This window comes from Triturus cristatus, chromosome 3_1 (genome assembly GCF_964204655.1).
Source record: "Triturus cristatus chromosome 3_1, aTriCri1.1, whole genome shotgun sequence".
NCBI classification, from domain to species: Eukaryota; Metazoa; Chordata; class Amphibia; order Caudata; family Salamandridae; genus Triturus; species Triturus cristatus.
Window position 1 is genome coordinate 429,954,438 of NC_140583.1, and position 16,226 is coordinate 429,970,663.

The 16,226-nt window shown below is 43.3% G+C and overlaps 1 protein-coding gene across 5 annotated transcripts in view; it reads right to left on the reverse strand.

Moving 5' to 3' along the window:
• The window catches only part of SECISBP2L (SECIS binding protein 2 like), a 600,623-nt gene that overhangs the window by 201,947 nt on the left and 382,450 nt on the right, over positions 1–16,226 (reverse strand). For all 5 annotated transcript variants that reach the window (XM_085644219.1, XM_085644216.1, XM_085644220.1 and 2 more), the window contains exons 15-16: positions 15,618–15,838; positions 9,677–9,831 (exon numbers count right to left, since the gene is read on the reverse strand). In XM_085644219.1, the coding sequence (XP_085500345.1) occupies positions 9,677–9,831; positions 15,618–15,838 (376 nt within the window). The remainder of the gene's footprint in view (positions 1–9,676; positions 9,832–15,617; positions 15,839–16,226) is intronic.

The following is a 16,226-nucleotide window of genomic DNA, read 5'->3' on the forward strand; positions in this document are numbered from 1 at the left end:
TCGAGATATTGGAAGACGTGAATGTGCTGTCTTCTTAGGTGTGCTGCGACCACCGCTAGGGACTTGGTAAACACTCGTGGTGCTGTTGCGACTCCAAATGGGAGTACTTTGAATTGATAGTGCTGACTGTCCACTACGAATCTGAGATACTTCCTGTGAGCGGCATGAATGGGAATGTGGAAATAGGCGCCCTTGAGGTCAAGGGTAGCAAGGAAGCGCCCTGTGAAAGCAGAGGAAGGACCTGTTGGAGTGTGATCGTGTGGAAATGGTCTTAGTGTATGTATAGGTTTAGGGGTCTGAGTTCGAGAATAGGCCTTAGAGAGCCGTCCTTCTTTGGCATGAGAAAATACAGGGAGTAAACTCCTTTGTTTTGTTGGTGCAGGGGAACTGGTTCTATTGCACTTTTTTGTAGGAGGGAGATTACCTCCTGCTTTAGCAGTAACAAATGTTCTTGTGACATTGGACGCTGTTTAGGTGGTATGTTTGAGGGGTAGATGTTAGTTTGAGACAGTAACCTGATTGAATTATCTGTTGCACCCACCTGTCTGAGGTCATGTTGGTGCAGACAGGAAGGAATTGTTGGAGTCTTCCCCCCGACTGGAGTGGAATGGTCTGGGGGAAGTGAAGGGAAGTCATTGGGTGGGGGTGGAGGCAGAGCGGGAGTTGTTGGTTTTGCCTCTGCCTTTGTTGTTGTTCCCCCTGTAACCAGCTCTTTGGTAACCTCTAGTAAAGGTGGATTGGGTGGGAGCCTTGTAAGAAGTGGAGGGGCTATCCGAGGAGTAGCCTCTAGGGGTGCTCCTGAAGGATGAGCGACGAAAGGAACGTCTGGGAGCTTGTGACTGCAAGGCTCCCATAGATTTAGCTGTATCGGTATCCTTCTTCATTTTTTCAAGGGATACGTCAACATTAGGGCCAAATAGGTGTTGCTCATCGAATGATTGATTGAGAATGGAACTCTGGACTTCAGGTTTGAAACCTGAAATGCATAGCCAGGCATGCCTACGCAGAAGGACACTGGTGTTAATTGCCCTTGAGGTGGTATCTGCTACATCTAAGGCACAACGGATGGAAGTGTTAGTAATGGTTTTACCTTCTTGTATGAGTTCATTGGCCCTATTTTCATACCTGTCTGGGAGGCGCTGCATTATGGACTCACATATCCCAAACATCTGATCAGAAGGGCCCTCAAACGGGCATGGTACAGCCATAGAGAGATAATCCTGACACCATCAATCAAACGTCAAAACTCTTGTATTCCATTTGTCTCTACCTATAGCCCCTCGAGCAACAAGGTGGGCAAGATCATTAAAAGAAACTGGACCTTACTCCGTACCTTCCCACACTTCAAAGAACCCCCCTTACTTTCCTACAAAAGAGGTGGTAACTTGTCGGACAAATTGGTCCACGCCATCACATGGCCATCCGAAGAAAAGAGTGACCCATCAGGACAGCCCAATGGGGGCTTCCGCCCGTCATAGGCCATTTCTAATGCCAGAGTTGTAACGTTTGTGACCTCACGAGTGACACCAAGGTTTTGTCACCAATGAACGCACCTATCAACTCAAACAATTCTCCAACTGCCGTACTAATAATGTCATCTATGCGATCCGTTGCCCGTGTAATTTACTTTACAAAGGCCAAACCACCCAGATGGTCAAGCAACGCATTTCCCAACACAAGAGCCGCATTAGATGTAATGTTACTACTGCACCGCTGGCCACACGTTTCAAAGAAAACAACCACTCTGAGACAGATATGACATAGCAGGTCAGACCGTCCTCTACTACCTGTCCGTGGTGGTTATCTCCAACCCCTACTAAACAAATGCGAATGTAGATGGATCTCACGCTGCAATTCTGGGGCCCAAGGACTCAATTCGCTCGATGAATGGAATACAGTAATCACCACAATATAGAACACCGATCCTTCACTGCTACGATACACTTCGTCATGCTTCTTATTGTGCATACAGTGGTGTTACCGACAATTCAAGCATAATTTCGTTTTCTGATGTATAATAGATGTTGGTTTTATATGCCTAACCAAATTGTCCTCAAGTTTTGCTTCATTTTCACTTGTACATACAAATTATCGCACTAATAAGGCCTTTGTGTTCACACATTGACTGTCTGCTACTTTTGAGTCCATAAATAAGACCATATATCATAGTTGCTCCCATTGTTTAATCTCCTTTTGCTTACTTTTTCTTGTGACTTGCAAGCCTTAAATGTATAACATAATTTGTTTGGTCTACATCACGCAGTTTCAATACGTAATGTAATTCATTGTATTTTTCTGTTCCCCTGATAACGATCATGATGTGTAACGTGAATGTTACCACGAGAATATGTATGTTATGTCACCATATCTCGGTGTCTTTTACTCACTTTCTACTGTTGTATTTCTCTAATTAGTCCCCCTGGGGTACTCGATCCATAGTCCCCACTCTCTAGTCTCCATTCCCTACAGGATCCCGCATGACTCATTCCCAGCGCGCACGTGATCCATCGGCTGGTTCAAACATATACCGGAACCGCTGAGTAGCGCGTTCGTGACGCTTTACTCATTTCCAGGTAAACTTACGGTGCGGTTTTGCCCGGGCTTCCATGCTCTATGCCCACCCTCTGTCTACGATTCCCTATTGAACTTGTTTCCCTCCGGTTTGATTACAGCCCTGCCCTTGACTCGCCGCCTTCTCTTGACCTTGGGTATCCTCCACAAGGTAAGAGCGCTGTGTGTTTACCATGCTGGTCGCCTTTTCCTGACACCACCTGGAAGCAACTTCCGCACTTGTCCCCTTCCCTCCTCTGCATAGACCTCAGCTAAGCCATTGAATGCTTTTCCCTTCAAGTGACGAATTCTATACGAGTGGGATGCACCCTCTGGACTGTCGCTCCTCATAGTGACCACAGGTATCCGCCTCCCAGCCAGTGCTCTCCTTCATGTTTTTGCTTGATTTCTTCTCTGGGCCTTCATCCAATTGATTCTTCCCAGTTTCCTTCCCTACTCTATAGAGCACATTTCAAGAATTAATGTAACCATTGTCCTGATGATGACCATTAGTAATACTGGTCGAAACGCCGTCTACTCCACAACGCCATTTGCAGCAATCGAAGGGTCTCTTTACAAACTTTGAAATTGTACCAGTTTATGGTTAATACTTTCGTCTGACCCCCACTGTATATTGTTCCCGCAACGCCTCACGTTGTTGCATAATCACTTGTGTCACTGCGCCGTTTATTCACTGCAACACTTCCGATGCACATTTGGTTGTTATGGTTACTACAATTTAGTTGTCAATTTGTGCTTCTATATGCAAATCACAACCTTTCCACCTTACTTTGGTCTCCCTTGTCCCTTTTCCTGTGCTATATGATTGATACAATTTGATGAACAGTCCCTTGCTTGATATACCAGTTGAGTCATTGTTCTATTGTTAAATTGCATTATGGACTCAAGCTCATCATAATGTGCCCTGTCATACCTAGCTAACAGCGCTTGAGTATTGGCAATGCGCCATATGTTTGCCGCCTGTGACACCGTTAGTTTACCAGAGGCGTCCAGGAGTTTAGACTCCTTATCTGGTGGTGGTACGTCACCTGATGATTGGGAATTGGCTCTTTTTCGCACATTGGAGACTACAAGGCAGTCTAGTGGTGCGGGGTCTTTAATGTAGGCTGGATCAGTAGGGGCGGCCTTATATATTTTTTTTTTGATCCTAGGGTTGATGACTCGAGCCCTGACCGGGTCTTTAAAGACCTCTGGTGCATGCTTAATGACTCCCTTAAGCATGGGTAAAATTGAGGTGGACTTTTGTGTGGTGTCAAAAGTGTCCATGAGAAAATCTTCCTCCACGGGGTGTGTGTGTAGGTCAACCCCGTGGTACTGGGCAGCTCTGAGGAGGAGCTGGTTAAAGCAGATAGTGTCCTCTGGGGCGGAAGGCCTGGAGGTATAGCTGTCCTCTGTGGGATGCAAGGGACGTCTGGGATGCTATAATCAACCCAGGGTCTGGGTAGCCGGTAGGAATAGGGTCCCCTAGTCGTTGATCGTCCGCACCTCCCCCTGCATCCTCTGAGGTGTTATCATCATCATCATCTACTGGAGTAGGGGGATGGTGTAGGAGAGCGGAGTGGTGGGGGAGGGGGAGGAGGAGTAGGAGGAGGAAGAGGAGAAGGGATCCTTAATGGAGAGGAAGCAAAATCTCTCTTTTTCGGTAGTGGAGCCCGTGCAGGCGTATCTAGTAGTCGCTTCTTGAAGCTAAGCATCAAGTGTCCAGTCTTTTACAAGAGTTTTTTGGGTAGGATCTGGGCGAAACAGTTCTGTGGGAGGCCGTTCCTTCGGTTCCGATGGTGTTGGTTCCGTAGGAACCGGTTTCCTCTGTTCCGAGGTCTTTTTTCGGCTTCGAAGCATGGGAGTCGGGCCCTTTGGTGGCAGTTTTTTGGTCGGCTCAGAGTGTGTTGTCGGTGTCGAGGAGCAAGTGCCAGTCTTCGACGCAGAGTGCTTGGATGTCGAAGCCGCGGTCGGCGTGGATGAGGAAGAGGACGGCTTCTTTTTCGGTGCCTATGGATGTTTTTCCGCACAGAGTGTAGGCTGACTTGAGCCCGAGTCACCTGAAGGCTTAGTAGGCTTCGTTACCGGGCCCGGAGGCCGGGCATGGGAAGCAGTCTCTTGGTGTGCACCTGGGCCCGAAGGTGAATGTGTGACCGAAGCAAGCCTTTTTAGATGGTGTCGAGGGGGGGGTCGGGTTGGGGTAGACGTGTGTACTCATGACCCTCTGTGCTGGAGTGATGCCCTCGACGTCGGAGTCATCGGCTTCGGAGGCGCTGATGAGGCCTTCTTCGACCCGCCCCTGCTCTGGCACATCGACACCCTCTTGGATGATGTCGTCGGGGATCGAAGACGATGAGCGAGCCATGGTTCTTCTAGCTCGGTCCCGAATCATCTTCTTGGAGTGGAAATAGGCGCAAGCTGGACAGTCTCTGGCCACGTGCTCCGGTGAGAGGCAGAGGTTGCACACCTCATGCAGATTGGTGTGGGGAAACTTCAACCCACATTCGGGACACTTTTTGAATGGCATACTTTCCACGAGCCAGATAAGGCCCAGGTAGGCCCGAAGGCCTTCGTCGACGACCAGAATCTAAGACTTCGAAGTTGTTGAGTCGCGTGGATTGAGAAAACGCGATCAAGACAATACCGTTGAAAAGGGAAGGATTGCGCGTCGAAAGAAAAAAACGGTAACTGTTCCGAATTGGTGCGCGAGAAACACATCCGAGCCCGATGGCGGAAAAAAACAATCTGAGGATGGAGCCGATGCCCATGCGCACTATGATCCAAAGGAGGAGTCGCCTATCTAGTGACTTCCAAAGACTTTCCAGGACAAAAACAAGTGCAACCATCCGGGCCCAACACCAGATGGCGATCTATGCATAGTGTGTAATCTGCAGCTCATATGCCTCGAACAAGATATTTCGGGCACACAAATCCAACCATCTGGATTCCCTACCCGGTGGAAGCAAGCTAGCAACATCTGGATCTGGCGAAGCTGTTGCAGCTTGCACCACATGCCCCTTAGTGGTAGGGTGTCGAGAAAGATAGACAGGGTCGTCTGTAACAGGACGATGGAAAATGGCACAATCAACAGAGACTCCGGTCACTGGCCTTATCCAAGTTTCAAGTGAAATATCGTACAGAGCCTCTCCATAGGGTAGTAAGGGTTCAACACCTGATGTACCCTGATGAAGCAGATCCACTAAAGGATCAAATGACAAAGTCACAGAAGGAAGCAGTAATTGTAAGGTATCAGAAGCTCTCTTCACTACTCTGCACTCGCGTCCATTGCCATTTGTGGCGGAGAAAGCAGGTCAAAAACAAGGAAGGGATGCAGACCACCATCCTCACCCAATGCATTCCAAGGAACCTCCATACGAGCCTGGACAGGACCAACCAAGCAGTCAACGTCCCAGACGTCACTGACTCCTGAACAACCTTGCAACACTGGGGAAACAGCAACAGAGATGGCATCTGACGCCAGAGTGCAAAGGAGAAGATGCGGGAGCCGCAGTGTCTAACAGCGCTGTCTCTGTCGCCGACCGATGTTGGGGCAGCGTCATATCAACTTCAATCACTAAGACTTTGTCCAACGATGTTGGTGTCTCAGCTGGAAGCCGCACCGGACTGTGCACTGATGCAGTGACGACTCCAGGAATGGAGTCGGGCCTTCGACTGGTGCCGAAGTTGAACCCACCGCCGTGGTCCCAGTCAGAGTACCCTCTACCTCCTTGGGGCCTGAAGGCGCTCCAAGGGAAGGCATGGACCCAAAAATGGCATGTAGAGCATGGTAGTTTGCCTACATCGGGTCATAGTCGCCCCAGCTCCAGGATAAGGGGGAAGGCACGGGGTCGACGCTTGTGTGACGTCCTCCGCTATGGAAGGTGAGGACACCCTGGACTGTTCACTGATGGATTGTTGACCTTTTCCATGTGCAACATGGGAAAGATGGTTTTTGAGTTCGTTTTTAGAAAGTTGCTGGAAAGGAAATAAAGAAAGTAGAGCATAATACTAGCCTCTGTGTCCTTATTAGAACTGAAATTTTCCTTCATGATTACTAGAACTTTTTCATTCTACTAGACTTGTCAACTGCTTTCAACACAGTTGATCATGAAACTAAAACCGAAAGTAATCAGTTTGTTCAATTTTTTTTTACGCTTGATCACTCGAACCTGACCCTAAGCAAGACAATTATTCCACGATGGATTAATACAACTAGTGCATGAAATCCATAATCAAGCAAATTGCTTCATCGAAGATCAAGTAGAATAGGCCAAAAACCTCACTTGCAAACTATTTAAAAGATCTATGTGTGAAAAGAAAATGTTTGAGAAAGGTCGAAAATCCCTTGCGCTATTTTGGAGATTTCCATGAAGTGACCAAAACTTCCTTTTTGAGGTCATGAATCGATCTAATAACCAGTGTTCCAAAACTACAACAATTATGCCAGAAACCGAACATTAAGTCTTGGTAAACTTCTCTGATGAGAAAGTAAAGTTTACTGACCTATGTCTTCCTCTACATTTCTGACCACTTCATCGGTTTTAATCTAGCTCTTGGAGACAGAGCTTCTAAATCACATTACCAAAGTTAAACCCTCTATCCACCTCTGTGATCTAATACCTAGTCCTATGAGCAAAACTACTGCCAAGCAGCTTGCTCCGTACTAGTCTGCATTGGTTAACTCTTCTCTTGAACAAAATCTTATTCCCCAACAGCCTAAAAACGGGCCAAGTCTCTCCCTTTCTTGAAAAAAACCCACCTCATTAGAAGTAAATGATCTGAATAACTTCCAGCCTACCTTTGTGGAAGAGGTGTGGCGCAGCGGCCAGGGTGCCTTACTCCGAACCACGGGGTTCACTGTTCGATCCCTGGCGCCGGTGGCAAGTTAGCCCAGCACCATGTGACTCTGGGCAATAGCTCACTTAATCTTCCCGACGGACCCCCGTGCGACGGGACACCTCTCCAGAGTTAGCTGTGTGCTTTACAAATGCTAATATTTCGTCATCCCTTCCTAGGAAAGGTAGCAGAAAGTTTCCTAGCTATCCAACTTTCTCCATGCATCCAGACAAACAACCTCCTCAATACCTTACCCTCAATTTGGAGCCATACAGGAACTGCCCTTCTGCAAATTGTTGACAACGCGCTCTGCATCCTAGACTCTGACAATTGCTGACTTTTTGTGCTCATTGACCTTTCAGACACTTTTTATACAGTTCAGCACCCCTCTCTGATTAAAATCCAGCAATAACGGCTGGGCACTGAAGGATAGTTCTAGATTAGTTCACCTCCACTCAAAAATAGTTAAAGTTGGGTGCTCTTTTCCAGGAAGTTCGACCTACAACAAAGGGGTTCACAGGGCAGAATCCTATTCCAACCCTGTTCAACGTACACTGTGACTACATGAAGTGAAGAGATTCTCAATAACTCGGATTTTTTTTATAACAAGTATGGAAATGATACCCAGATCGATCTGAAGCTTATAGACATTCTTCTGCTCTCCTACATCTAGACTAAAATCCAAAAGTGGAAAGCACTCTACCATCTAAAACTCAACCTATCAAAAATAACATTTCTACTAATCTAACCAAAATAATGCAGCCTTTCTTTTAAAAAGTGAATACAGTCTCCCCTGCCACCAAACTGTAAACAGTGACAAACACTAAATAGCTGGACTTTATCCTGGATGACTGCCTTAACCACCTGTCGTCTATAGCAATGGCCAAGAGCGACGGGCAACATCAAACAAGACTTTTTTGCAGCATCAGGGAGGTTAATTCCCAAAAAAATACTTAAAAACTATCCTCTATTGACTGAACTATAGGAACTCACTCTTCTCTAGAATACCAAAAATCTACCTGGTATTCTTCATAGCAGTGCTGCATATGGACATGATTTGTCAGAGATCATAAAAAGTTTGACACATCAGCACCATCCCTCTAACTCACAAATTGCTCCTTGTTAGAGCTCAATTCAAGACTGCCTATATCACTCACAAAGCCCTTCATGAATCTTCTCCCTCCTACCTGACAAACTGAAAATCTCTGCCACCCAGCAGGGATCAAGGAAAACGGAATTCCTTCTCCCAGAACCTCTTACACTCGAACAATAAATGTAGTATGAAACAGATCTTCTCAGAGCGTACACAATGGATTTGTAACTCTTTCTCCCACCCTCCCTATTCAGGACCCTGTCATGCAAGCTTTAGATAAGAGCTCAAAATCCACCTACTTGAAAGACACTCTAGCTAATTTGCTTATGTTTTATTCATATGAAAGAATCTGGCTAATGCAGAATTCACTTACTCTCCGTCCCTCTTTTGAATCCGTTGGTTAACTCTTGTTGAACTAATCCTACTTTCCTGCCCGGTTTGCTTATCTGTTTATGTTTAAAGATTGCTATCCTGTACACACGTCGTCTTTCTTGTAAGGCACTCTAATGCCCCTGGGTGATGTTCAGGCTTTATAAAACAGCAAAAATAAATATATTTCATCCTGTCATAACATAAATAAGTTGGCTCAAAGAACAAGACATAAGCAAAGATTTCTCTTCATAAAGGCCATTCTATTCACTGTTCAGAAAATGACAAGCCACGCAACAGACAAAACATGCTGGCTAAAGTATGTATAAAGCAAATAGTGAATACTGGATAGGAATGTAAGCTTCATCAGCCAGCATGTGGCATACTGTTCATTTTAATCCGTACTAAACAGATCCACAATGGAGAATGTAGTCCATATCTGTAGAGCCCATTGAAGGCAATGAAGCTAGAATGTGCATGTAGAGGGTCACAGCGGCCCATGAGAGCTTCACACCTACCACGTCTCGTGGCAGAGACAAAAGCATGACATGTTAACACTTTAACCTACACAGTTATGTATAAACATCTTGACAAATGACCTCAAATTATTCGGGACCTAGGCAGTGGATGGACACGTAAAATAAATGCAAGAGAAAATACAAGTGTGCAAGTTTGCTTAACTTTAACAAATATTTGCAGAAACCCACATTCACAGAGTTAACTAGTCTAGAAAAAAATGACGTTCAAATCATTCATCCTCAGCAGTAAAGTAGGAACTGGGGTATAATAGTTATCTCACACTGTTCACACTTCACAATAATTACTTACATCAGCACCAGAATAGTTGAAGATTCCAACGACACTAACAGGGACCAGCTTGTTTACACAACGACCAAGCGCTTTCCTTCCGAGTGCAAAGATAAAAGGGATTTCTTGCTCTCGTGCCATTGCTATTACATTGTACAGGGCCTCATCCAGGCCACCTAAAGGGAATGTGTACATATTATGAATACATTAAAACAAACTAAACTCTACAAACTAAATTCACATGCCAAATCCACATGTCAAAATCATTAACAAATCTCAAACCTTTCTCTGAGTTTGTCTGGTATATGCTAATAGGGTAAAATTATCCATGCTAATAACAGCGAACAGAAAGAGAATTGCAATATTGGCAAGATGGATTATTGTAATTGCTCTGGACATTTGTATGTAACAGGAAGGTGAGACTTTTATATTGTGATGGGGCCTGCCCTGCTCTTCTTTCCTCGGAGATCGACTCAGCTGAATACTATTAACACCTGTTAATGACAGTTCTATGAAGTAGCAAGACAGTGAAGTCAAACGCTATATGCAAAACAGGTCAGTATGCTTATATCGATCGTTAATTCAATTTAGTAGCAAAACAAAATATTGACTTAGAAGATTTTAATTTCAAATAGCCGTTATTGCTGAAGTTGGTTAATTACCCATAATCAAAATCTCTTTAGACTTGAGTTGCACAGTGGCTCTGTTGGCTACAAGGCAAAGCGAAGTCTTCAGTCTTTGCCGAAATGGGACACCAGTCAAAAAACACAGAGGAAATTACTTACTTGCATTTAAAGTGGCATGATATCAATGTGCTCCTAATACAATGGAGGCATTTAAAGTGGCATGATATCAATGTGCTCTTAATACAGTGGATGGGACATTTGCCACTTTTGAGGGATGTCCTGCACCAGCCAAGCTCTAAATAAGGCGGAAAGTACATAATGCAGATAATCATATAGACAACTAAAACAGAAACACTTTGCATGCAAATGCTACAGTGGTCATTATGGACTCGACTCCAGATTACATACTTAAGGATGATTAATTTCATACAGTTTCTATAAAACAAATTAACCGTAACATATAGGAGAAACTTTAAAATAAAAAAATGAAATGAAGAGCACAGCTATGGAAATCAAGCACTGGCAAGTAATGCATTGAATATTTCCACATTTTTTTGTGGCATCCTTTGCAAATAGTAAGGGTATTGTGCCGTGTTTTTGCTCACATTTTGCCTTTTGAATTATATTCTAAAAAATAAGCAAAGTACACTTATGGTAAAAATTAACGTTTGCGTTTATTTCTAAGTCAAAATAATATACAGAGACTGAAGCAACATGAATTTTTCAATAGTCCACTATAGTAATGAAATTGCAGTCGAACTGAACATTACTAAACAATTGACACATTTCTGTTGATTTCGCATGTTTGCACTTATACGCTACCCTCTAGTGACCTTGATGGTTCCTAAGACACTTCGACACTGAATTCAAAGTACACAAAAACGACATTAGAATACATTTCTCAACTCAGAACCAGGTGGCATAACCTGGTGTGGAATGCTACAGCTTTTTTCTTAGTTTTAGCAGAGGTTTGGTATCACTGAATGATATCACAATGTCTGGAAGAAGCGTATATACCTTCCTTCTGTTTCCAGGCTTCAGAAGATCGAGATCCTACAAGGAGTTTCCAGTGGCTTGAGTCTCACTGGCTTTGCTTATCAGTAATAGCTTCTTGCTGTCAGTGGTATCAGCAGGAGAAAAGGAGTCAAAATCTTGTATAGGACATGACTAAGGAGTAGCTCTTTTAGTGGAGCAGTCTTTTATTCAGCAAGGCCGTTCAAGAGGCCATCTTCAAATACTTGATATTCTTGTGGCACAAGATTTTGATCAGGTGGCAGTAGCAGATTAATGCTTCACATTTTCTGTGGAATACCCAGCGGTGACCAGCAGTCTGGAGAATGGACTGACATATGGCAACAGAACAAATTATTTCTGAAGTTGTAGAAGAGAGAGGCTCATTTTGCTAATTAACACCATCACATACCACTGGAGTACAATACTGTCTCGTTATAGAATCATGGCAAGTCAGTCTTCTTTCAAAAGCTCCTGTTGAAGCTATGACTTGCAGCTTTTCTTGCTTGGCTAATCGAGTCTAGCAGGTTCTCAAGCTGAAAGCACACAACACCACCCAATCACCCAACTCATTCACCCTTGTTCTGCAGGCAGATTTTATTAGAAGATGGACAACTGCAAAGCCCAACTCACAAGCTACTTTGGTAACTTTGAAGCACTCAAAAATTGCTTAGTACGCCCTCCTTACCCAGAATTACTGCACCCTGAAATTTGCTAAATCTTATCTTCTTCACAGATACCTTTTATTTTTTTTTATTTTTTTTTAAACAGAGTTTTATATAGTACGAACTTGACCCGAATCGGGTATCAGAGCGCTTTACATAGCACCAGTTGCATTACATGAGGACACATTCATTTTTGTTAGGCACGGCGAGATTACGTGATTTGCCCAGTATCACAGGATGTTCAGAGTCATTGCCGAGACTCAAACCCAGTTCCCCAGATTCAAGGTCAACCTCCCTAGCCGTTAGGCCAACTCCTCTCCCCAATGCTACCTTCCTATCACCATAAAAAATTAGGGCATATACCTTGTTCTGGGAATCTTTCATTTCAAGCCCTTCTTTACTCTTCCCATGCACAAAAAGAGGACAAATTACAAAAGACATGGATTTGTTCCTGGAAGGGGTTGAGCTGTGCTCCAGGGTTCTCTGAGATAATCATTTGGCAAATACCAGTACTTGCAGGCCCAGTATGGTGCAACCCCTTCCTCTGGAGCTGTTCGGCTAGGACACTGTAGGACTCACCTTGGTATTTGGAGTCTGATGGACTATCCTTGTTCTCAAACCTGGTATGTGCAAATTAAGTATTGAATGGTTTAAAGATCGAGATGCAGTTTGTAGTGAAACCTATGCACTAAATGGTTGCACTGCAAATTATCCATTCACCTGGGGTCATAAAATGACCCACTTAATGAATATTAATCAGTCGGGCGCATTTTGCGATGCCCGAATCATACACAGTGAAAGTAGGAATTGTGGGCTGTGAGACCACCAACCCTGCATTTGCTTTCCAAAACAGGAAACAAGGTTTTAAAAAGAAGCCCATGCCCTTTAAAAATGCAGGTGCTGCTTTAATAAAATCACATTTGGGAAGAAAATAGGAGTAAGACTCTGAGCCCCTTGAGGGCAATCAAGAAGATACTCCAACTTTAAAGGTGGCAATTTTTGATAAGTTTGGGGCCGCAACGGAGGTCATGAAACAATACTACATTCTACTGCAACTTGTATAGAGGAGGGCCGCCCTCTTATTTACAATTCTGGAATAATTGCACAACCCCTTTTACAGATCGGAAAGCATATTTATGCATTGGGAAAAGGTGGTTTTTGGTCACAAAGCCAGATTTAAAGGTTTTGCGACAGCAAAAACTCAGTACATGGCTTTTGCCTTACAACGGGAGCCTCAAGATTAGGAAGCTAAACTAACAGTAATCCTTTCAAACAACTATGACTACGACATCACCGGTATTTGAGCGCGCATTACGCCATAAGTATTTTCTTCAATCGTCTGTCCGCGGCGCAAACAGTTATTGGGGGTTGATGCGGACCTTTTACTTCATTATTCTACTTGACCTCCAGAAAACTGCACAATGCACGGCTTTGTCTGCAATATTTTAGTTATATGTATTGTTTTCCGACAGGGTAAGACAAGATGTATGATCTATTTGCTGCTCTTCGACATTTATGGACACAGTTAGTTTGGAGTGACTTACTTTATGTGTTCTGCGTGTGACTAATCCGGTCTGTCATTGTGGATGGCATCATAGAAAGGGTGTGTTTACCACCATATCCGACAGGAGATGCTTATCTAATGCTATATGTATGTTTTGTCCACTGCTGACATACTTGCAGTACCTCACTCAAGGATCGTGCGCCAGTTAAAATGCTACTGTATTACTATTAGGAAATATGTATACCGATAATAGACTCTCCCTCATTTGACTAGTTTACAAGAGATATTGTTTTCACCACAATATGTGTGATTTTCGGATTAGGCACTTGACTGATTTGAACAGCTGTCCCGATCTCATGTAGATTAGATTGTTTTTTGACGTTCCTGACAAATTGCCTTAGATCATTCATGACTGCAAGAAACATGTTGACGTCTACTTAAATTGATTCCTTGAGATATGAAGGAACATTATTTCCTTCACCGTTTTACTTTATTTTTAGGTATGACTAGACCTGCCATCATAATAAAGTAGTCATTAGGTGGTCCTTAGCCATTTGTAACTTTTTACTTCTTTTCTCCAATCTAAACCTTTAGCACCCTCACTTCAGGCTCACTACGGCAAAAACAAGGGGCCCGTTGAATTTAGGAACATACTCTTTGTACATTAATTATTTAGTATAGGGGAGTTTGTATGCTGCACCTTTATTCTGTAGGTTCTCACACACTTACCACGAGAAGAGCCTTGCATCTGCATGTTTGTGTTTATCTGAAGTTTGTTTGATCATGTGTCCTTTTCTTGGCATGACTTACATTATAAAAAAAAAAAAGAGTAAAGGTATATCTGAAATGTATAGAATTTAGCATTACATGCTTCAACTAATCAGACGACGGAGCACTGGTCCATTGAAATGGCAAATTACACTTCTATATTTCAGCCTAAAAAAGATTTCTACTTGATTTGTTTTATAGAACCTGGTGCATTGCGTGCTAGGAAACATCTTCTCTCGGAGACTAAAGAGGTCAAACTTTGGACCGAACTGGACACAGCAGCCACAAGTGTCAGAGGTAAGAGAAGGTTCTACAGGAAGACAGGGGAAAAGCACTGCCCAGCAATGGACCTGGTGATTCAGTCCAAGCATATTGAGCTAAATTGAGGATGTCTAACTATGATTATTGTTAGTTGCTTTGTTTTGCATGCACTGTTGAGTACAGTTTGTAAGAGGTTAAAAAGTGCACAACAGCAAAATAGACTGGTTGGGTAGACAGGAATGGGAGAATCCCAGTAGCAAAAAAGGTATGTGTGCAATTAATGGTATAGACTAGCAAGCAGGCTCTAGAGAATAGTGCAGAAACAGTGAAAATAAGCAGGAGCACCAGGACCCGAAAACCAAGTCCATCCTTCAAGGATGGATGCGAGTGAAAAACAGGCTCTTTGATCCAGCTGCACAGTCCCTTAGCTAGCTCCTACGGGTGCATAACCAGAGAAAGGCCAAACACAAGGGGATGTTTGAGTGTACAGCACCTTTCCTCCATCCCTATAAAGACAAGAGTGTGGGAGAACTCCAAAACATGCTCCAACTACAAGATCTGTATCACTCACAATGGTACACAAGGCACGTCTGCTCTAAATGACACTCTCAGACTACCATTTTCTGTGGATGCCCAATGTAGATACATTTCTATACACCATCAATGGTTTTATGTTGTTAGGACCTCTGTGCTACTGTGTGATAACCTGGTCACAATGCAGAGACTGTGAAAATCAGTAGACAAAATCAATTACAAGTTTTTAGTGCAGTGTCAAAAAACTGTTAGTTGCTTTCAATTAATAATAATTTTCAATTATCAGCATAGGCATGAAGTATCCACACATCAGCTTCAGAACCTGCTCTCTCGAATATATGGGACAGAGGAGTACTTTTAGGGCTACATGTAGTTCTATGACGCCCAATCCGTCGGTCAAAATACTAACAGCAAATAAGAAAATCCAATAATATGTTTTTAAAGAGGATACACATTACAAAGCTGTTTACAGGGAACTATTTCTGAAGATTAAGTATAGGACTAAGGACAGAATGTTTTGATATAAGTAGTCAGGAATAAATCTTGCAAACACACTACTGTCGTGTTAAATTCAAAAGAGTGCACACCCATACCTTTTGACTGGATCTTTTCACAGTTTGGTGAAATGATGACACACTTTATCTTGCTTAACTTCATATGTTTAGTAACTTCTCGTAATCCCATAACTAGTCGTCTCTTTGATTTAGCTCTTGTGGGGTCTTTTTGGTAAACACGCTCTTGAAAACTGACAAGTTCTTGCAGGAGTAAAGTCACACATTCATCAATTTCTTTACTCAGAACCTGATTACAATACCTAGAACAAATGAACAAACACTGCATTTAATTTAACTTTTAAGTAAAAAGAAAATGTAAATCTTTTGGATAGCTAATTTCTTCATTACTTGAAAGAACGCTGTAGTTACTACAAATAGGCTACATTAGGATGCACTATACAGTCCCTGTACATTGTTTTTTATTGGGTCAATGCAAAATGCCATACGTTATACCACCTCATGCAATGAATAAAAAAATAATAAGTTACTTACCTTTGGTAATATCTTTTTTGGTTAAGGCTAACTGCAGATTCCTCACCTTGTGAATTTCCCTCAGGAGTCAAGCTGAGTCCAGAAACGTCTGATCAATTTCATCGCATCTCCATACACCTAATTACAGTCAACAAATGGCACAAGGTAGGGAATGGC